The 22,167-nt window shown below is 34.9% G+C and overlaps 5 protein-coding genes across 11 annotated transcripts in view; 2 read left to right on the top strand and 3 right to left on the bottom strand.

Moving 5' to 3' along the window:
- Positions 1 to 1,237: 1,237 nt before the first annotated feature.
- On the top strand, positions 1,238 to 9,853 carry Rngo (DNA damage inducible 1 homolog rngo). Of its 5 annotated transcripts, none has more exons than XR_012992298.1 (7): positions 1,241 to 1,718; positions 2,417 to 2,632; positions 2,717 to 2,971; positions 3,320 to 3,625; positions 3,703 to 3,822; positions 4,113 to 5,333; positions 5,424 to 9,853. XR_012992298.1 is itself a non-coding variant. In XM_076312991.1 (6 exons), exons 1-6 carry the CDS (start codon positions 1,457 to 1,459, stop codon positions 3,972 to 3,974), a joined length of 1,173 nt encoding a protein of 390 aa, XP_076169106.1. In that variant the 5' UTR covers positions 1,238 to 1,456; the 3' UTR covers positions 3,975 to 4,104. The 5 variants fall into 5 exon arrangements, 3 of the variants coding, with proteins under 3 accessions (XP_076169106.1, XP_076169104.1, XP_076169107.1); XR_012992297.1 differs by having other exon boundaries at positions 4,113 to 5,924; positions 6,456 to 9,853; XM_076312991.1 differs by lacking the exons at positions 4,113 to 5,333; positions 5,424 to 9,853 and adding an exon at positions 3,961 to 4,104 and having other exon boundaries at positions 1,238 to 1,718.
- On the bottom strand, positions 4,743 to 7,913 carry LOC143147610 (myo-inositol 2-dehydrogenase). The gene is given in 4 exon segments (XM_076312998.1): positions 4,743 to 5,817; positions 6,360 to 6,741; positions 7,011 to 7,253; positions 7,413 to 7,913. Coding segments are annotated over 4 exon segments (1,167 nt in total). The 5' UTR covers positions 7,496 to 7,913; the 3' UTR covers positions 4,743 to 5,358.
- Positions 7,918 to 16,187, bottom strand: LOC143147609 (uncharacterized). Of its 2 annotated transcripts, none has more exons than XM_076312997.1 (4): positions 16,136 to 16,187; positions 10,095 to 10,342; positions 9,857 to 10,002; positions 7,918 to 9,705 (listed from the first exon to the last, which is right to left on the bottom strand). In XM_076312997.1, the coding sequence occupies exons 2-4, from the start codon at positions 10,314 to 10,316 to the stop codon at positions 9,567 to 9,569; spliced, it is 507 nt and encodes a 168-aa protein (XP_076169112.1). In that variant the 5' UTR covers positions 10,317 to 10,342; positions 16,136 to 16,187; the 3' UTR covers positions 7,918 to 9,566. The 2 variants fall into 2 exon arrangements, with proteins under 2 accessions (XP_076169112.1, XP_076169111.1); XM_076312996.1 differs by lacking the exon at positions 16,136 to 16,187 and adding an exon at positions 11,154 to 12,884 and having other exon boundaries at positions 7,919 to 9,705.
- Positions 12,306 to 15,429, top strand: Echs1 (Enoyl-CoA hydratase, short chain 1). Its single transcript, XM_076312993.1, has 7 exons — positions 12,306 to 12,619; positions 13,619 to 13,825; positions 13,885 to 14,009; positions 14,107 to 14,311; positions 14,399 to 14,518; positions 14,596 to 14,663; positions 14,735 to 15,429. The coding sequence occupies exons 1-7, from the start codon at positions 12,523 to 12,525 to the stop codon at positions 14,798 to 14,800; spliced, it is 888 nt and encodes a 295-aa protein (XP_076169108.1). The 5' UTR covers positions 12,306 to 12,522; the 3' UTR covers positions 14,801 to 15,429.
- A 36-nt stretch (positions 16,188 to 16,223) lies between the features above and the next one.
- LOC143147608 (uncharacterized) overlaps positions 16,224 to 22,167 on the bottom strand; it is a 49,698-nt gene continuing 43,754 nt past the window's right edge. The window contains exons 2-3 of one of the 2 annotated variants that reach the window (XM_076312995.1): positions 20,460 to 20,982; positions 16,224 to 18,920 (exon numbers count right to left, since the gene is read on the bottom strand). In XM_076312995.1, the coding sequence (XP_076169110.1) occupies positions 18,730 to 18,920; positions 20,460 to 20,928 (660 nt within the window). In that variant the 5' untranslated portion in view covers positions 20,929 to 20,982 and the 3' untranslated portion in view covers positions 16,224 to 18,729. The remainder of the gene's footprint in view (positions 18,921 to 20,459; positions 20,983 to 22,167) is intronic. The other variant, XM_076312994.1, reaches the window with a different exon arrangement.

Below are 22,167 nucleotides of genomic sequence, written 5' to 3'. Positions count from 1 at the left end.
TTTATCTAATATTCAATTCTGATTTGTTTAAACATACGGCATAATATCGATAAATTTCTTCATTTAGTTTCTAAAACTTATTTTATTATTTCTCCCTTAAACGTATTTCATTAAATTTTCTCCGTCTTAATAACAAGCGAAGAAATTCATATATAATTATATACTTAAAATATAAAATTTTATTCAAATTATAATGTATCCAAATAATACCAAATAAATATTTATATATCTTTTATTCGTTTTTAACAATTATTTTAAATGTTTCTTATATCAGCAATAATTAAAACATCTGCACATGTTACCCAGCAACAATTTGACTAGCTTTCTGAGTAAGACTTTGAATACTTTGAGTATTTAAAAGTTTCTATCTCTACATTTTGTTTAAATGCTATCATGTGCACTAACAATATACGTTGAGAGCTAATCCTTAAGATACATGAAAAGACAGACACAGAATACATAATACAGAAATATATAATAGCAATAAATCGTTGTAAAATTTAACATTGCCTGATATTTTTGTGCTTTCAATTTACAACCTTTTTACCTCAGATACTCTCAATCACTGTATACACGGGCCAATGACGCTTAATCTCCCTAATAGAAATACAAATTCCAATGGAAGGTCGGACCATCCCACACCTATTGCGCAATTGGAAATTCTACGACTTACAGCAAGAGGTCGTGACATTAGTCGTATGTACTTAACAATATCTATGCGTAAGAATTGTTAAGTATAACTGTCGGTATACTTAGTTTTAATTCTTACCGTTTAGAGCGTTGTAATCTTATTACATTCTAAATCGGTAACGTCGAGTGTGACATTGAAATGGTAATAGAACTCGTGAGTATACAGGAAACGTAGAATAGATTTTTCACTTTATAGAAATTCCAAAATCTATCTTCAAAATGCATTAACGCTAATATATATGCACCTATTAATGCTGTCCAACGCCTTTCTAATGAACCACCGCCACGATGCTATATAAATATGTATGTACCTATTATTGCGCAAATACTTATACAACGCATTTATTTTTAATACATCTGTTGAATTAGGATCTTCTAATAATAAGTATTGTTCAAGTTATATTTTTATATTTTAACGGAAGAAAACTAGATGCAGCGGATGTTCTTGAATTAAAGTTTAAATGTGGCGCGCAAAGGGAATTGAAAAAACGCGCCAAAAACGTCATCCATTTCGATGTCTCGAACTGTATCTAGGTGGCCTTCGGCTCGAGTCTCGAAGCCGACCAGTATTTTTGCTGAGCTGGGTTGTTGTTTACGTCCCGGAGCCGCTCTTCGTCCAGGGAACCCGTCCGCGAGAGGAGAGGAGCGGCGAAAAATTCTCGCGTGAAATTCGTCGCGCTGGCATCCCTACATTACCAAAGTCCAATTCCCCTTTTAGTGTTCCCCGATCGTCTGAACCGTGCGGACAGACCAAACGTTGACAACGATGAAGGTGACGGTGACCACGCTCAGTGACGACATCTTCGTCCTGGACGTCAGCGAGGAGCTAGAGTTGGAAAACTTCAAGGCGTTCTGCGAGATCGAAAGTGATGTTCCGGCTCACGAGATCGTTATTGCATTCAACGGCCTTCCTCTGATGGATGATAAAAAGTCACTGAGGGATCATGGAATCCGGGACGGTGACGCGGTGATCTTGCAGCATATGCACCAGAGCGGCACCGACTTGAACCTTCACCCCTTTAACGGAGGTCAGCTTCAATACCGCACCATTATTTAACGCGGCGATCGAGGCGGGTCGTGAGGTTAGCTTTTCGGCTTCGATTTACGTTTTCAATCACTCTGTATTGTTCACATCGCTCGAGCAGATCTCATTCGAGAGCTAAGACTCCGTCACCCACACACACACTGCACGATCCCAGTGTATTCCAAACTTGGATCGACTCACTCAATTAAGCATGCCCTTCCTACGTTCAGTTATGTTTGTTTTTGTTCTGACTCCAAAACAATTCATTTTAATTGTACACAAAACAAAAGATTTTGGCTATCAAAGATCACTTCTTTGACCACGAGTCATACAAAGCATGAACTTGTACAGTCTTGCTATGTGTATTGGCTCTTGTATAATGCAAAGCGATCTTTGACTTTTATTAAAGAAAGCAACAAGGTAGCCAAATACTATAGAGGTAATACTTGCTGCAGTTGTGTTAAAGAGGCAAAATATTTTGCTTTAGTTACATTGCTTCTTAGATTATCTTCCAAATCTTTATGAAACCTTCCAATCATTCCGCATGGTTTTGTTAGCGCAGACAGAATGATTGAAAAAGCTTTGCACAGCAGTTGATCGAATGATAGTTTATTGCAATGCGTTTGTCCCATGAGATATTTAAGAGCGCATTCTATATAATAAAGAAGAGAATGTATTAAATTCCAAGATACGTCACTCTAGCTGTTCCCATGTTGGACTGCAGTTCCATCAGAGTACCAGGAGCATCCAACAGTCGACAGCCTACCACTTCAAATAATGCTACAAGAATACAAAATCCTAGAAGTGAAGATAATCCAGCAATGATAAGAGACATGTTCTTAGCTAATCCGGATCAGCTAGCATTGCTCAAACAGAATAATTCTATATTAGCCGATGCCTTGCTATCTGGAAATCTTGGTGAGTCTTGGTGAAATATATTTTTTTATCAGATTTTTGAAATTGTAAAAATTTGTTTTAATTCAATGTTCTTGTGATTTATAGATAGATTCTCCATTGTACTCAGAGAGCAAATAAAAGTTCGAGAAGAGCGCCAGGCTCAGAGATTGAGGATGATGAATGCAGATCCATTTGATACGGAAGCACAAAGGCTCATAGCAGAGGAAATTAGGCAGAAAAACATTGAAGCCAACATGGAAGCTGCAATGGAATACAATCCAGAAACATTTGGGACAGTTGTTATGTTATACATTAATTGTAAAGTCAATGGATTTCCTGTTAAAGCATTTATTGATTCAGGTGTGTATCTATTTTTCTTATTTACATTTGAAATTAATCAGTATAAACTAATGAAAGATGTAAATTCGGGTAACGTATATTCCGTACTATCATTGGACTGGAGACAAGATTATTTTTAAATATCTTTGTTTGGCTGCGTTCGGTTAGTGGGCGTCTATTTTTAAATTCTTGCATTTTGAAAGTCATTCTTTACAGTATGGTTCCTCATAGAGGGAGCAGTTTAATTTTAGACATTGGAATCTGTACTTTTATACGAATTATATTTTTGTGTTTTTAAATAGTTTCCACATTTCCATTCAAAGATACTTTTTTTTTGACGTGTTGTTCAATGGTAATATTAAAAATTAGGTGCTCAGGCAACTATAATGTCTGCTGCTTGTGCGGAAAGGTGTCACATAATGCGATTAGTGGACACAAGGTGGGCTGGAGTAGCTAAGGGTGTTGGAATTCAACGCATTATTGGACGTATACACATGGTACAAATTCAGATTGGCAACGATCACTTAACAACGTCATTTAGTGTTCTCGAAGATCAACCTACGGATATGTTACTTGGTCTGGACATGCTAAAGAGACATCAGTGTTGCATAGATTTGAAAAAAAATCTCTTGAAGATTGGCACCACTGGCACTGAAACATCATTTCTAGCAGAAGGTGAACTTGTCAAAAACCCCATATGTTGTAAAATATCTTTTTAATTTACATTACTACATAAGTGTCTCTTTCCTCAGGTGATTTGCCTGAATGTGCAAGGTTGAGTGGTAACAACGACGAGGACTTCGACGACAGGGAACTTCAAAGAGCTCTGGAAGATAGTTCTAGAGATGCAAAAGAGCAACATCAGCAAAATGGTATGTATGTATTTGTCCAGGCTATCCTCTCTTTCTCTCTCTCTCTCACTCCATAATAATTTTTTCCAAGTATTTATTGCCAATGAAATAAAGTTAAGGAAATTCCAACTGATACTAATACATTTTTCTCCTATCCAGGAAAATCCAAATAACAAGAAACCAGATCCTTCAATTTGCCTGGACTGATATTTCTAATAAACTGAGAGTCGATCACTTCCCCTTACGTATTTATGAATTTATTTGTCGTCTGTTCAAAAGCAGAGAGAGTATCTTTTCTGTGTACTTTGTAGACGGTCAAGGAAGCAATAATCGAAGCGGAGCGTCGATTTCGTCGAGCAGGACAAGAGATTTGCTAGAGACAACAGTTAACTCTGAAGATCCTTTCACGGAGGAAACAGTCAAGGAGATCGTGGTCTTAGGTTTTACCAGGGCGCAAGTTATCGCAGAATTGCGTAGATTTCACGGAGACAAGGCTCAAGCGATTGCTGCGTTATTCGCGAAATCGTTAACGTTTTAAAGCAACGAAGAAAAGAAACTGAACTTTTAAAACTCCAGATAGCAAGCCGAAGGGATAAGAGAATTGGTACTTCTTTTTTGGTAGCGATTTTTAATAATAATGATTATACATTTGATGCACCAAATGACCAATGACGCTCAGATAGAGGCACGTTCATTGCTCGTCGGTATAGATTTAATTTCGTCGAGTAAAACTGAACGATTAGGTTCCATTTTCAAGATGAAGCTATGCATCATGTGCATATCCTCTTTTTTTGTTATGTATGCAGAATGTATAAGGTGGTGAATTAAGTCTGTTGAATTTCAATAGGGACGAGTCAATCGTGCTCTGGTATCTAACTATAATTACCGTAATACGCATAAGTTTAAGGGCAGCATAAGAAGAATTAAAAGGTTCTAAGTTAGTTAAGCAGTTCGTTCTTTTCGTGGAGGTAAAAGGGAAGTTCTGTCACGTTCGTCGGCGCTCTTAATATTTTCTACTAGTTCAAATCCACTCAGGAAATGGAGTCGCAAAAATATAGATTCTCTACACGAACGTTCCAGGCTTCGCGACCAAACCAGCTCGTCTGTGGAAGTTAGTTCCTCCGTAATTTATTAAGTAAACTTTGTAGTACGAAATCATCGTTACGGATTAAAAAGTCCAACGATTTTCCATTTACTTTTTTCTATTTTACGAAATGGAAAAGAAAACGCAACCAAACTTACGAATGGAAACCTTTTATTATTCTTTTAGGTGACCGTTCATTGTGACACAACGGACAACTTGAATTTTGTACTGTTACTACCTGTGTAGGGTATATGGTATTTTTCTGTATTTTCTTTATTATACCGATTAAAAAACAAAAAGGGAAGAAAATGTAACGTAATTCACCCGTGTTTCTATTCTTACGCGTACTCCACTTAATAGTTACATTCTTTATAGAATTGTAAAATACACGCTTACACGTATCACCACTAAATAATGCACACATTGAGAGAAAGATCAATTGTTCAATGTATGTATAAATTCGTTGTTTATATTTATATTGTTTTCGGGAGCTCGTCCTCTGTCCACTTGATTTCGATCATTTCGCCGATACGAGCAGATTCCTGGCACGCGGAAGCAATTTTGGAGACCGCCAAAGTTTCTTTTGAGGATACGGACATCTCAGCCTTGCCAAAGACGACGTTGACAAAGTGATCTAGCTCCCTGCGATAACCGTTCATGAATCTACTAGCAAACGAATACCAAATGGGTGCTTGGATGGACCCTTGAAGACCGTACTGCGTGGTGACGTTGGAAATGGGACGTTCGTTATCCGCAATTATCATACCCTTCTGACCGAACACCTCGAGACGCTGATCGTATCCATAACAACTATTTCGCGACAAATCAATTGTCCCCAAAGTACCAGAAGGAAAATAGAGGGACACTATTACCGTGTCATAGTCATTTATGGCTTTGATTTCTGGAATGTGTGCATGAGCTTGGACAGCAACCTGTGACGAAATATTTCTATTAAATAACAATTAAGATGCGCTTATTATCCTGCAGAAAGAAAACCAACGAAACTCGAATATCTGAGGTTTTGTTTAACCACCAACTGGTAGAGTGAAATATTTATTATTGACATAATAACTTAGATTAAACAATTTATGTAGCCAAATATATGTAATAGTGTTTGTGATAATCAAAGAGCATATTACTACTTAACTCGTGTGGTAAACTATTGTTAAACTTTGACCACAGCGCAAGAAAGATGAATTACTAATGAACAATAAACTTGGTTTATTGTTTATTGATAGTTCAATTTTCTTGCATCTTGTTCAAAGTTTAACTACAGTCTGACAGTGAATTATTTAAAATTTCAAGTAGACGATTAGTATAGTTAATCATAATATATGATGTTTTAATGGAGCAGTGTGAGACATTTGAGTCTTGTACTACCAGTTAGGGTTAAATTTTCAATTACTCTACATATTATTTTCTTTTCTAGTTGAAAGTATGCAATATTTTGTTAATATTAAGAACAATTATTGACCTTGATCGGATATTCTCCAAGAGTCCAAGTTATTAGATCTAAGTCGTGAACCAAGCAGTCATGAAATATACCACAAGACATTTTTAAATATTCCAGGCTAGGAAGAGGAGAATCTCTAGAGACAGTCTTAATGATATGAACGTGTCCAACTTCACCACTCCTGACTCTGTTCCTAACGGTTGAATAGCTAGGATCAAAACGCCTGTTAAAGGCGCAGAACAACGGTTTGTCGACCTTCTTGGCAGTCTCGTAGCATGTTAGAGTGTTTATGGAATCCTCGGCCACAGGTTTCTCGCAGAAAACCGATTTCTTTGCTTCCAGAGCTTTTCTCACAATCATCTCGTGAGTGTACGTAGGTGATGCAACTATAATAGCGTCCACACTAAAAGAATAAATTAGATTGTTAATTAAATACACGAATTCTTTAATACGCTTTGTCTTGAGTCAAGCACAAATTCATCAATTATAGAATTACTCTGGTACATCTTCAAAAACTGTGGAAGCTATAGAAAGTTTTTAAAGAGTTTTGTATGGTAAATAAAGATAAATATCATTACATTGATCTCTACAAATATATAGATAAAAATATACAACGAAAATGAATTGTACTTTCAAACTTTCTGACAATCTTGATAAATAAACAAAGTTTACTTGGGATCTTTGTACACTCTGTCCGATTGTTTACTGTTTAAGAAAGTAACATCTTCTAGATGTCAGTACTCCCTCAGGTTGTTCCAATTTGACTCAACATCGTCAACGATGTACAACAATTTCACGTGAGAACTTATAATAATATTTGATAAGTGAATGGTTCCAGCGCGACCGATACCAAACAGGGCGATTTGTACTTTTGGGTGATGTAAATTTGTTTTCGATGCAAAATCCTTCACATATCTGTAACGACATTAAAACCGTGTTTCAGTGACTGAAGAGGAGGCAGAACCATCAAAAGATCGGAGCATCGTCCAAAAATCAGGCTGAAAAATGTTCAACAAAGAAAAAGAGAAATTAGTATCATCACCAGCGAAGGATAAAAGCTGAAAAATTACTCACTTCTGATAGAGATAGTCCTCTGCAGGTGGCGAGGGTTGTGGTTTCGTAAACGGTGAAGCGTCTTTGAATTTCACTGTTGCCATGATTTTAAGTTACCGTAGCAAAGTATTCGCGAACTAAGCTTACTGTAATTTACTGTATACACCCGTCGAAACAGCGATAGATGTTTAATAAGTTCTTGATATGAACATATCTGCTAGTAAAGTGGGGTGAGACCATAAGATTATATGTAATAAAAATTACATACGACGTTATAGCACCAGATTTCTATATCTCAGTATTTCGATCATTTTTGCACAACTCGTTTATGAGTGTTTTATCGACTTTCGCAAAATGGATTATAGATACTATTGGGTACACCCATTAAAGAGTTACTTTTAATATTAGACATTTGTTAGAAACGATGTTTCTCAGGAAAATCGAGGTTCAATATACTGACTAATTTTGGATAAAAGATTAATTTATAGTCTTTTTGTACACATAAAGAGTATAAGTACCTTAATTCGCTCAATTGGAACTTTTAAGTGAAAACTTACAAATGAAGAAACAATATGGATTATTCTATAGAATATGTAATTTAGTTTATGTAAGAGCTTCTAAAATTTTTAGCACTTTTTCATCTCACAGTAAATGACCCTTTAATTATTTTGAGCAGTATAGCAGAGTTTATTTTGAAGTTTTGTCGTTTATTGTATATTCAAAATAAACAATGCCTTCTGCTTTTGAAAGAGACAATGAAGAATTATTAATATTACTACAATATCTAGAATCTTTCAAGAAGTTATTTGAACTCGTGTGAAAAAGATCGCACGTTGATAATAAAGCACTTCATGGAATAATGAAGGACTCTACAAAACGACTTCACAAACTTCTTACGTTCTATACAACATTTACGATTCCAAATTTGAGTTGATCAATGTTCTTTGGTGATACTGATCATAAAGATCAGTATATCTGCACTTTAACATACTTATGTCAATTCTTGATACAAATTTTGTGATATATAAATTGAAACATTTATTTGTATTTTGCTGCCTGTAGTTGGCGTAATTTTTGGGTAATTTTCCACGCAGTATATTTTATCACTTGTATATTTAAAGTATTATATGAATGAATTGATATCGTTTAACCCACACTTGCAATGTGTTATTTTAATAGAAAGTTATCAAAGTAACGTCATTGATAAATATATCGTTATAAATATCTATTATGTGAAGAGTGGAATTTGTACTACTCGTATTAAATTCATTATCATAAAATTTGTTCTCTCAAAATAATTAGAGGATCCGGGTGACTAGACCAAATATTAAAAATAAAAGAAATGTAACAATCTTCGGACTATAAAAATAGAGGATACGTTAATTATTTTGAGCAATATACAGAATGTCTCGTCTAATATTACCACTTTGATTTTCATCACTATTATTTTTCGTAGCGAAAAATGTTTCGTATAAAAGTTAAATGGTTTCGAGGGTGGCACATTTTAATATTATTAATTTTTTTGTACGTGAAGGTGCAAAGAATTTGTAAGGGTCGACTTTGTTTCTTTAAATGGAATCATATGTTTTTTAATGGATTAGTCGATGCAGCTTGGCATTGTCTATAAGAAAGTATTGGCTTATTTATGTCGAAAAATCATTAGTTTAGGAGATATTTTAATTCGAATATTCCTAAGAAATCATCACTCTTTTATTAATGTTAGAGATTACTTATATCGCGACATTTTTGAAATCGATAAAGTAACGATTATCTTCCATTGTATAATTTATTACATTTAGCGGTAATACGTTCCTTCATATTGGCCATTGTAGTCGAAGCTTTGAATGATTTTTTTAGCAATATTCAAACTAAAATATCTTCTAAACTAATGATTTTTCGACATACATGAATTATGTTCGGTTCTTAAAGAAAATGTCGAGCAGCATCGGCATGCACCTAATGCGTTAAAAAAAATACGATTCCATTAAAAAAAAACTAAGTTGATCTTCAAATGGCCTTTACATCTCCACCTAAAAAAATAAGTAACATCAAAATGTGCTCTCATCGAAACTGTACAAATGTTATTTGAATCACTTTGTATTTTCTGTAAACATTGAAATGAACTGTTGGTAAAATTTAGATGCGATAGAATTTATATTGATCATTGATAACAATTTACAATTCATCGTTGACCTTGAAAATTGAGTTAGGCACGAAGATTACTTGGTTGATATTGCTTTCCACGTGCGCAGCCCTCTTTGTCTTGTCCCTACCAGGATCAGCATCCACCAGAGTTATGCTTGATCTTACATCTCTGAAAACGAAAGTGCAACGAGTACAATTAAATGTAAGGAGAGCAAAATATCGAATTATGAAACTAAAATAATTAAAAGATTGTGTAATAAATCAAACATCAAACTCGAATCGGTTTAATTTAAATAAAAAAAAAAACGATTATTGTTTACCTCTTAACAAATTTTATCGATTCAGCTGATACTGCGGAGTCCCTCGATTTTGAGAAGTCACACTCCAAGATGAAAGCTGCATCACCTGGAGTAATTAATTCGTCGTCGTGCTGAATGACCAGAATGTTGCTGTACTTATCGTCGTCCTAGCGTAACAAGTAATCAATTTTAAATTATTTCAACAGTATCTTGTGGCATTGTGCATTGTGGATTGTTAGCGGTAATGTGAAGTACTAACATTTTTAGTTTCACATTGGTTAAAGGGAATATGCATGGTGAAACTATCGCCACGAACTGGGTCAATAAAGCACTGAGACTGTCTAGAATAGAAGCTGCCCTGTGTGTATATGACTCCTGAAAAATCCTCAGGAGTTTTGAGATCCACTATCATTTTCTCGGTTTCACAACGCAGGCTCACTTGGTCATATCCTTCAGTGGATGCTCCAATTTGCATATCCATGGACAAATCCTGTTCCCATATTTCTTCTACGATGGTGTATATTATTATTTTTTTTTATAACAATGTACTTGTTACGAGTGATTTTGATTCGTATGTATAAGCGAAAATATTTGTTTGTAGATCATGGATTTTGATAAAATCTGTTATCAGTTTCTAAATACATCGTTCCAAAAAGTTGGAGCATCTTATATTTTAAAAAGAAAAGATACTTCAAGATTTTTATTGAATGCTTATATATACAGGGTGTCCCATCTAACTTGACCACCTTAAGTATCTGTTTTGCTTTTGATAACAGAAAAAATGTCGGAGGAAAACAATAATTGTTTAGAAGAGGCAAATACAATAAGCAAAGAATTTTTCAAGATTATTGGTATTTCTTTTAATGGGAACACATTTTTATCATCGTAACGTAATAGTTGAGGTCAATTTGATGGTCTATGATAACATGGCCTTTATATAATCTTGAGTACAAGAAATGTAGTAACTCGCTAATTTCGTTAATGGATAAACGTATCGATGTTGATGGGCACCATTTTAAAAAATATTTTGCTCATTATAATATTTGCCCTTTTCAAATAAATAATGGTTTTCTCTGATATTTTTCTTATTATGAAAAACAAATGAAATATTTAAAATGATCAAGTTAAGTGGGACACTCTGTATATGAGAATATGTTACTTTATTTGAGTAGAGCATCCTTTATTTATTTCGTGCAGTATATAATGACACAAAAAAAATAAAAATTCATACGAAGTTATTCAATTAAAGAGGTAAGTTTTTAAGACCATGAGAAATTACTAAACAAAAGGAACATTGCAGAAATTGTTCTTTTTTTACCGGCTGAATGTTGTTTCAGTGTGAAAATGAATAAGAGTGGGAAGCTTAGCTGTGATCGCATGATGTAGGAGATCATTAGACGAACGACCGTGAACTGATAGTGAATTCAAGTTCATCCACCGAGAAGCAGTCCCTTCTATTACTTGTTTTAGACGGGCCCCACTTTGATTTCGAATTTCCGGGAACTTTCACTGTTACACAAATTTATTTTTCTCGTAAAGTATCGAAACCCTAATTTTTTATCATTAACATAAATATACGACGAAAAAAAAAAATATATATATATATAGTGGTAGATTTATATTGTTAATTAAAATACTAAAATTTCCATATTAGACTAGGACCTAAAATCATTTAATTAATCAGTGTTATACTAATTTCGATATAACATAATCTTATGTCAGTTGACATATTTTATTATTTCAAAATTGCACAGTGGTATACATAGTTCAAATAAGAAACATTATTTTCTGTTGTATGCAGCATATAAAATTTCTTTCTGGATTTTTAGATCTGTAAATACATTCGCTGCATACCAATACAAAGATCTTAGACTGGTTGCATACTTTCAGGATGAAATAGGTCGTTGAACTTCAATCTTCGTTAGATATTTTAATGAATCAATTAAAATTTTGTTTGCCTTCTTTAAAACATAAATTGCGTTTCATAATATGTCAATCTATTGAAATTGAGGATAAAAAATTGGACATTTCATTTAAAAACAATAAAGTTGCCTTCTATATCTCCTCTATTTCTTCACTTATAAGAATACCATTTGTAGTACATTATATACTTTCCTAAAACTTACAATTTTTGTAAGTAACATTTTTCCGTATTGTTTACAATAATGAAGATATTTAAGTAGACAGAGCTTGTAAGATTTATATCAAACATGTTCTACTTTTGTTATATCATAATCAGCTTGTTTTTACGTTTGTTATCAATGTTACCATTATAATATCTACGGTTTGTGTGGTCAACCTTATAACATCATCCGTTCGGTGGCGCCAAAATATCGAAGATTGTCTTCAGAATTTAATATGTTTTATTTCTGCTATTCCGTTCAAACTTTTTATGCATTGATCAGATTATTTTCAACGACCATGAAATGGCGTCAATCAGAGTCTAATAAAATCTTTTGTATTTGAGTATGACGTATATGTACTGAATTCTTAATCTTGCAAAGTAACAGGGTTTTATAAATTTTAGGCACGCAACTGTCTCCAGTGATCGCATAAACAAATTCCTGTTCGCCGGGACTACTCGTAGCGATTACAGAGAGACTGACTTTATCTGTCCTTCATAAACTTGTTGAACGTTCTTCGTGCTGGCATTAATTTCACATATCTTACGTCAACAAGTAGACATCATGGTAGCTATACGTTTTGGTCAAATTTTCTTTACTAAATCTTTGCAAATAGGCCGAAAACTGCAACAATTTGGGCCTAGTGTTAAATATTATTGCTGTAAGTACCATTCCAAACGTTCATAGTTTAAGGTCAACTAATCGTGATATGGAGAATAACTGAATAGAGCGTGTTATTGTTGCCTCTACAGAAAGTAATTATAGTCCTGTTTGTTATATTATTATAAGTAATGCTTTAGTTTTTGTATACCAAAAATAACATAAGCAAGAATATTACAGTTTGAATAAGAAACAATACAGTTTTTGAAACTTATCATTGTTTCTATGTATAAGGACTTTTTTCCTATTTTACTATTTTACAAGTTTTGATCATTTAAATACTTTAATATTATACCTTCTTCAATGTGTTAATTTAATACTTCTTCATTTGCTTATCACATTGATTAAATTTGTTATCTTGTAAACCTACATATATATCTTTAAAAAATATCTTACTACTTTAAGTAGTAGAGAAAGAATTACACAGTTATTACAAATGAAGATAATTAATCGCAATGCATTTAAAAGAAAAGAACAATCATTCTTTTTTTCAACATTAAGTAACGGGAAGTTTTTGAAATAAAAATATAGTATAAATAGTCTAGATACATGCTGAGTATTTTTAAGTTTTCAATATTAATTGAGTAATCTGTTGACTTGTAATCATGTACCTGCATTAGGTACTCAATCATTGTTCGATTTTATTATTTGGAAGTCACCTATCAACCAGTTTTTGCTAGCATTATGTAACTTCTGTCTAATCAATGAAAAACATTGAATAATCATTGCTTTAAATTTGAGTTAAAGTTATCCAATAATTTAGTTATTTTTTCAATATTAAACTTCATAACTTTAACGCAAAAAACACTCATTCCACAAATAATTAATTTTTTACAATTATTTGCAATTATATTTATCAATTAAAAGGACACAAAATTTCAGATTTGCTTTCTGGAAAATTAAAAAAAATTACTTTATCTAATTTTTTCTAATTCACATAGTAAACATAGCTTCGTAAGAAAAACTTGTTCAATTGTTTATAAAAATTTGCTTTATACAGGTCAAGTACCAAACTATGAATTTGTTAAGCTTGAAACCACTGGTGAAAAGAAAAATGTTGGTTTGATTACCTTGAACAGACCAAAAGCACTAAATGCTCTTTGTGATAAGTTGATGTCTGAAGTGAATGATGCAGTTAGTAGGTTTGAAAAGGATGAAAGCATCGGTGCCATTGTACTTACTGGCAGTGAAAAAGCATTTGCAGCTGGTAAGTATTTGCATCTAATTTAATCTTTTCTCTGAATCAAATTCAACTTGTCCTTTCAGGTGCTGATATTAAGGAGATGCAGAATAATAAGTACTCACAAACAATAAGGGGCAACTTTTTAGCCCATTGGGATTATATTTCTAGAACAACAAAACCTGTGATTGCTGCTGTGAATGGTTATGCTGTAAGATGCAAAATATGAAACACTTCTAAGAACTTGAATTAAACTTTATTCTAAGAATATAAAAACAGTAAATGCAATAAATCCTTTTTACTTTTAGTTAGGTGGAGGTTGCGAATTGGCCATGATGTGCGACATTATTTACGCAGGGGAAAAAGCAAAATTTGCTCAACCAGAAGTCGCCATTGGAACGATACCTGGTGCGGGTGGCACTCAAAGATTGACCAGAGCCGTCGGCAAGAGTAAAGCGATGGAAATGGTACTTACAGGGAATCAGATTACCGCTGAAGAAGCTGAAAAGAGCGGTCCGTTAATTTAAAAATAGAAGAAAAAAAAACGTTGTATATGACGGACAAACTATTTTACATTTATATAAATATTTATATGTATAGGATTAGTCAGCAAAATCTTTCCAGCAGAGAAGCTCGTTGCAGAGGCGATTAAATTAGGTGAAAAAATTGCTTCTCATTCGCAACTGATCGTTGCCATGGCGAAGGAATCCGTTAACACAGGTAATTGCAATCAACTTTTTTACTGGATTCTTCGTTTATTTTATTTCTTGAAACTTTTTGATACACTTCTCTTATAGCTTACGAAACCAGTCTAAAAGAAGGGCTTCACTTTGAGAAGAGGATGTTTCATGGTACATTCGCGACGGTAAGAAAATTTACTAAAAGTAGAACATAGAAAAAAATAGTTGTTTTTAAAAGTATATAATTAATCTTCAGAATGACAGGAAAGAGGGAATGACGGCTTTTATTGAAAAACGACCACCTAAATTCACAAACCAATAAAAGATATTTTTTTATGAACGAGATAAATTCCACCAGTGGGACATACAGTTGAGAATAAATACAAGAAAATGTATTACAAGCAAAAAAAAGCAAGAAAAAGAATCTAAATAGCGAACATGATCTAGAGGAGTATTGTAGTAATTTGTCAATTGAATTTTTAAACAATGAAATAGATCCGGAGAAGAAATCGGTTCAAATACAATATAAATTGGCAGCACAACAACCGCAAATGACAGGATTCAACAAAATAAATTTTGGTGTGTAGTGATTCAAGAGAAAAGTTCGCATAGATCTGAAAGCTCTAGATGGTATGTAAAAGTTAATTTCTCAAGAAGATGAGGACAATACATAATGTTGTTAATTAATTTGAAAAGGAAAAGTATATCATTAATCCTACGAGATTTAAGAGATTTTATTCGAGGTACTAAACTCTTTCAAAAAGAACTTTGCGCTTAATAAAATGCGGGGACCAGATGGAAGCATACTCTAAGCGAGACTGAATGAGAAAAATACAATAGTCTTAAGACTATGCTTCTAAAGTTTGTAAAACTAAAAATAAGATTAAAATTAAAGGAAACAATATATGTATATTTACAATTTTATAATGAGCATTATATTATTATACTGTACTGATATTTACTTACTGTTTTGATATAATTTCAAACTTTTGTAAAAAAAAATAAATGATTGTTACTTTTAATGTTGCAGATCACTTCGCAAAAATTTCACGTGCGAAATACAGTTATGTATATTATAACTATACGTATTAAATACTAAATTAAGGTAGAATATTATTTAATATTCGTTTATCGTTTAATATACATGTTAAGTCATTTAGCAAAGCAATAGATACTGACAATGACTATTCTATGTTCTCGTTCAAAATGAATCACGAATTGAATGGTTTTGTATCGTATTCGCGATCGTGATGCAATATTGTTTTATTGCCGTAGTGATCCATATTAGTTATTGCTAGATTCAGGATGCGATATAATGCCATATGATAGATAGAACACCAGGTTAGAAATTGGTACAGAACATTTTTTGTAGATTAGATTTTGGGGGTATGAGAATCACTGAAGTTTTAGAATTCACACCAACACCACAAGAGTTCGATGTAACATGGTGTGAATCAGAGACGATAATAGGCAAAATTTGAAATATAATAAGAAAATAAGGAATTAAATACATAAAAGACAGATTGCCATTTGAGTAACAGACAAATTTAAATCAGTGAAAGATAGTTAACACAATGATACCAAAATTTGTTTACGAATGACAAAGATAAATGGTAATTAATAAATAGTAATGGGACGACAATTAGTATGTTCGTACACTTCGTCTGATTGAAATTATATTGTTGATTCTTTGGGATGTCCACATTTTTGATTAAGAAACTTTTTATAAAACATTTATTTTTTTGAACGTTGGTAACGTTCGAAACAAACTTTTATTTAATCGCTACCTTTACATCGTTATGATTTTCCAATATAATACATTTACAATTAACGTAGCATTGCAGTTGATACATCAGGTAAATGATTATTGTTAATAGTAATACGGTGATCAAGTTTTATTAAAGCATGAACGCTGCTGATCCTGAAACTACGAGACGCCTTCGAACGATAGGAACAATGGAATTTCACACCGACGTCGTGCACAATAAATATCAACCTTTACAATACGCAGTATCCTAAAATCATCATATATTAGGTGGACCGGAAAGTAATGTCGTTTCTGCGCATGTCACTATTTGATTGTCATTTGTCAGCTCATTGTGTACATTAAAGTCGTAGCAAAGACATTCTGAGGTTATAGTGACTTGTTTAGTTGTAAATAATTAAATTTAAAATTTTTCTTTACAATTTTGGGTGAAATGGCCAGCCAAATACCAGAAAAGGTACATATCCGGCATTGCATGCTTTTTGAGTTTCACAAGGGTAGTAACGCAACAGTTGCTACCAAAAACATTTGCGATGTTTATCCAAATGCATTAGACGTTCGTAAATGCCAAAGGTGGTTTTCCAAGTTCAAATCCGGTAATTTTGATCTTTCCGACTCGTATCGATCAGGAAGACCAACAACGTTAGACAATGACGTGTTAAGTGCGGAAGTGGAAGCAAATCCGTGTCAGACAATCGAAGAATTGTCAAACAGTCTTAACCAACCTTGGTCGACCATCCAAGAACATTTGCAGCAGATTGGGAAAGTAAGCAGAGCAGGTGTTTGGGTCCCGCATAATCTGTCCGAAGAGAACAAGGCTAACCGATTCACCACATGCAACTTATTGCTTCAACGGCACAATACAGAAGCGTTTTTTGATCGCTTGATCACCGGAGATGAAAAGTGGGTTCTTTATGATTATCCAAAACACAAATGGCAGGCTAAGCCAGGTTTACACCCCAAAAAGGCCCTTTTGTGTGTTTGGTGGAGTATTCGCGGCGTTGTTCATTTTGAAGTGCTGAAACCTGGACAGACTGTGAATGCAGACCTTTACTGTGAACAATTAGATCGTGTAAATAAATCTTTAATTGAAAAGTGGCCAGCGATTGTCAATGGAAAAGGCGTTATTCTGCAACACGATAATGCAAGACCGCACTGCGCAAGACAAACCTTGGCAAAAATTAATGAATTGGGGTGGGAGGTACTGCCTCACCCACCATACTCGCCCGATGTTGCACCATCGGATTTCCATTTATTCCGATCACTTCAACACTTTCTAAGTGGCAAAAGATTTGCAAATATGGATGATATTCAAAATGCCATCTCTGTATATTTTGCTCAAAAACCAATTGATTTTTATCGATCCGGCATTGAAAATTTGCACACTAGATGGCAAAAGGTTGTTGATAATGAGGGTGATTATATCATTGATTAAAAATAAAAACTCGTTAAAAATTTATGTTTGAATTTAATGTAAGGAAACGACATTACTTTCCGATCCCCCTAATATTTCAGATACTTCTTTTTACCAAATACGTCACACTCAGAAAGTCGAAGACTGCTTCGGAGTATAAAAAGATTTTCATTCACATTTGTGATTTATATACTTAGTTGAACGCGCCAAGAGATGATTCCATTTTTTTAAAATAATTTAATCGATTCGTACTAAAATATATAGTCGCAAATATGTCGAATGTCAATAGATAATAAAATGTATCAAATTCGCAGAGAAGGTGCAATATCAAATTGCAAAGTATCGCGCGGAAATATCGTTTCTGTCTTTAAATTGATTAGAATTGTTGATTTCCTTTATCCTCTGTAAAAACCTGCTTGGTTGACTAGCTAATACTAATAATGTACAGGTATGATGATAGAGCTGTGCATACTTAATGTGTCATGTGACTATCGTACTCCACCTGGTTTTCTCGTTCTTATCATTAAAATTACCAAAAAAAAAAAAAGAAAATCAAACTAACTACACTTACATCCTAAGTATTTCGCTGCGTTCCTTAGTTATTACTTAAGTACACACCAAAAGTTTCATTTAACTTTATAAGACCGCAATATCTTGAAGGAGTTTCCACGACGTCGCGCGGCATTATTTACAAATATTTTTATCGAAAAGAATTCAAAAGAATTCTAAATAAAACATCCTCCAAAAGAACTCTAAAAATATCGCCGTGATATGTAACGCGAGATGAAAAGGCGTTCGACGAATTTCACCGATCGTCAAACGTTCTTCGGTTTGTACAAAAATTTGGTTCTGTTTTTTTTTTATCGTTGGTCCTTGTTCGTCTGCAGACGGGTCCGGAAACTCCTTGAATCCGGCAAAAAGAAAATTCGGAAAGTGTGCTTTTCACGCGGGACAACTTGGTTTCTTCTTTTATGTATATCACAGTTGCAAGCTCTGCTCGAATAACTAAGTTGGTACAGTTAGAGAAATGGAAATGGGTATTCGGTACGTCGAGAATTATCGGCCAGGTGATTTACCGCTTGTTGCGGTTTTTCATGGTGAAACGTCTCCAGAAGTTGCCACTCTTCTTCGATGGCGTTGCAACCGGTGTATCGTAGGGGTAGCTGGATTCTTCATCCGTGTCTTGTGCACTAGGTGTCTCTCTCGTCGGTGAGCCACCATGTCCGGAATCTCTGTCTCCGTCCGTTGCGTTCTTTTCCAAACCTAAAACAAATATATCCTCATCATGGTGTATTGTGTATTTTTTCGCGAAAAAATGTGATTATGATTCTGCAAAATCACTATCTGCATCATTCTCAATTGATGTACATAGGATATTTAGACTACATGTACTTTTATGTATGAGTTAGGTCTAAGTATAAATTAGACCTAAATAATTATTTGCTTTAAAACAAAGATGGACGAAATGTGATTCGAATAGAAGATAAGTGAAATTTTTATTTGTTTGTAAAAGTCAAATCGAATAGATCTCGAGAACTAGATTTAGTCTATGTTTGTAGTTTTAGATAAATTCTTGGCAACTTATTTCTTCGTGAGAAAATTCGGAGTTTTAAAAAATCATCTAGATATTTGCAAAATCACTATTATAGATTAAGTTTATGCGATTCTGTGAGCATGTTAAATACATAAAGAGCCACGATGTGCCTTAATCTTCGAGTTAAGAAACTCGACAAAGCTATTATAATAGCTTTAAGTATAGAAAAATAGTATAGTGCCAGGACGAGACAGGTCGAAAATGATCTGAGATGTACTAGGCTTAATAAACCGTGGACCACAATTCGTGACACAAATAAGATTAGAGAGATTGTATAGTTCAAAATGACATGAAAATAAACAATAACAAAATTGCATTAGAGGCTTCGGTTTCAAGAGAAATAGATTTGAAAATCGATCCAGTAGGCGTGTACCTAACCAATGAATGGCGTTTCGGATTTTACTACAGGCAGCTACTATTATTGCTTTTTTATATGATACAATGTCAGACACTGTTTACTATCGATATTTACTATCGTTTACTAAATCGTCGATAAGGTTTGTAAACAAACACAATGAATGTAACATTCAGAAAGAAACTTTCACACAATGCAAAAATTATTTCTGTATACTACTTGTATCGTTGGTTCGATAAACACAAACCTTTCCCGTCGGTAATATAATTCATAGTCCCGATAGTAAACAGTGTATTTGATACGAAAACAATCACAGTAGTCGTTTGTGGTGAAATTTATAACATCAATTATTAGTTAGGTGCACGCTTATTAGATCGATTTTTCGACACACTTTTCTCGAAAACGAAGTTTACGATCCAATTTCGTTCTTCTATATTTTTCTCTTATTTCGACCCATGGGATCCATGATTCCACGCGGTCTGTAGTTCGGGTCGTAGTCAATGTCAACACCTTCCGAGTTCGTGCTTCCAAGCGTGGATACCACTACATCCGACTATGTAGAAAAATTCTACCTAATGATTTTTATAGTAATAAATATTTTTTTCTTTTAACCATACTCATTGTCATTTTTGCTTGGGTCAAGTTTCCAGTTTAACCCGTGTGCCTTCCCGAGTCTTTTGTTCACCCGTCGCGTCATTATAATATATTGTTTTTCGATCCCTCCTCTCAAATAATTTTTCGACAATTTTCGTTCTCTTTAAACGCGTCCAGTCTACAACTAACCAGCTTTAATTACTGAAAACTACGACGCAAGGGGCCGAAAAACACATTGAGGTTAATTTATGAAAATTACCTCCGCCACCGGCGCGTAACATGTCCAGGAAGGTGTTCTCCGCGTTGCCACGCGTGCGTCCCTGTTTCTGCGAGGGTGTACCGAAGCTCAGGCTCTGAATATTGATTTCTGCCTTGAGCTGTTCCGGGGGTATGTCGTCCACTCGAAACTCGTTCGGGTCCTCGACGAACGCCTGCTGTAAATCGCGCATGATCTTTTTGCGGATGGTTTTCTTCATGGACAGGTGTCTCTCCAGGTGTTTCACGTCGCTCTCGGTTAGTGTTTTGCTGTTGTCGCGACGACGGGACTTTTTCTTCTTGCTGTTCTTAGGACTCTCCTCCTCGCCGGAAGTCGAGCCGACGGACACGGCGCTGTCGTGGCCCGGGGCCTTCTCCTCGGCCTGAAGACGCGTGTTTTCCCATTTGCTGCCGAACCCGAATATATCCCTCAAATGAGGGATGTTCCGGTCGGCTGTCTGCTGCCTTGCCATTGTTCTTCGTTACCCGGAACTCGAGGATGCTTCCACGTTGATGCAACTATTGATCTGTAAATAGAATAAAATCCATTCTGTAAGTTTTCCATTGGAATTTTAAATCTTTGCTGGTATCGCGAGAAAGGTTTCCAACGTCTTTGTAATTTGCATTAAACGCGCACTTTGCGCGTGGATTGTAATGTAAAACAATAAATATTGAATATTTGTATGAAAAAGGACAGTGACTGATTACGCGAGATTTAAAATTCCCGCGCAAAAGTCGGCGCGCCGGTTAAGCGTCGGATGTACTAAATTTCCCTCGATCGAAATCCTTGCGACAGTATTGAATATTGAAAACTTCATAATGTACCGAAGATCCTGTCGCGAAGAAGTAGTTTCGTCGGAAAATCAACTCTCCATTGTACGTGTATTAATTAATAAAAAGACCCTACGAACTTGTGTCCCAGTTACACGATCTCGTACCGTATCGATAAATATGTCATATACGTAGCCGAACAGAAAATATTGAACGCTCCGGTAGAAGTTAAAAAGAAGTACGCGTATCGTTAACGCGGGATAACCTGTTGCTCCTAATAATTAGGTGGCGTGCGCGTGCTGAAAGCGGTTTTCCAGGCGCCGTTAAATTGCATGGTTTTATCAGGGGGTGGGGGTAGCGAAGAGGGGAGTAAGGTTGACGGAGCCTCAACGCACGGTGTATTCCCGTTACCGTAAACACAGATCGCGATGTAATGCATTCAGCGTGTACGTTTCCTTTTTCAGTGAAGGAGACGGACGGGGCTTTTAATCGCCCCTGGAAGAAATCCGAGTGGCTCGACCGGATCCGACCGACTCGTTACAGGAAAAGAAAGGAAAAAAAAAAAGCAGGAGAGAAGATGCACGAACGACGACCGAACCGTTAGATCGTAATGTTATAACGAGTCGACGACACTGCTGTCCGGTCGAGCCGTATCTGTTTGTTTGTTCTATTTGACCGTTTTCTCGCGCGTCGCGTGAATCGGTTATATTGATCTCGGATTTCTGCCACTGCGCACGCTCAGCGGAAACGTAGGATGCATAAACACGGCCCGCTTTTTCACGAGGAGGCCGTGCAACAATTTCGAGGGCAACGTTAATGTTTATTTTCGTGAATCGTGGATACATTTTTACAGTTTTAACTTCGTAGAATCGGATTCACCAAATTGGACAATTTTAAGTAGAATGGAAACGACGATTCGAGAACCTCCGGCGATTATCCAA

Source organism: Ptiloglossa arizonensis, chromosome 5 (genome assembly GCF_051014685.1).
Source record: "Ptiloglossa arizonensis isolate GNS036 chromosome 5, iyPtiAriz1_principal, whole genome shotgun sequence".
NCBI lineage: Eukaryota > Metazoa > Arthropoda > Insecta > Hymenoptera > Colletidae > Ptiloglossa > Ptiloglossa arizonensis.
Note: the sequence above shows the minus strand (reverse complement) of the source record. Positions and strands in the feature narration are given on the sequence as shown.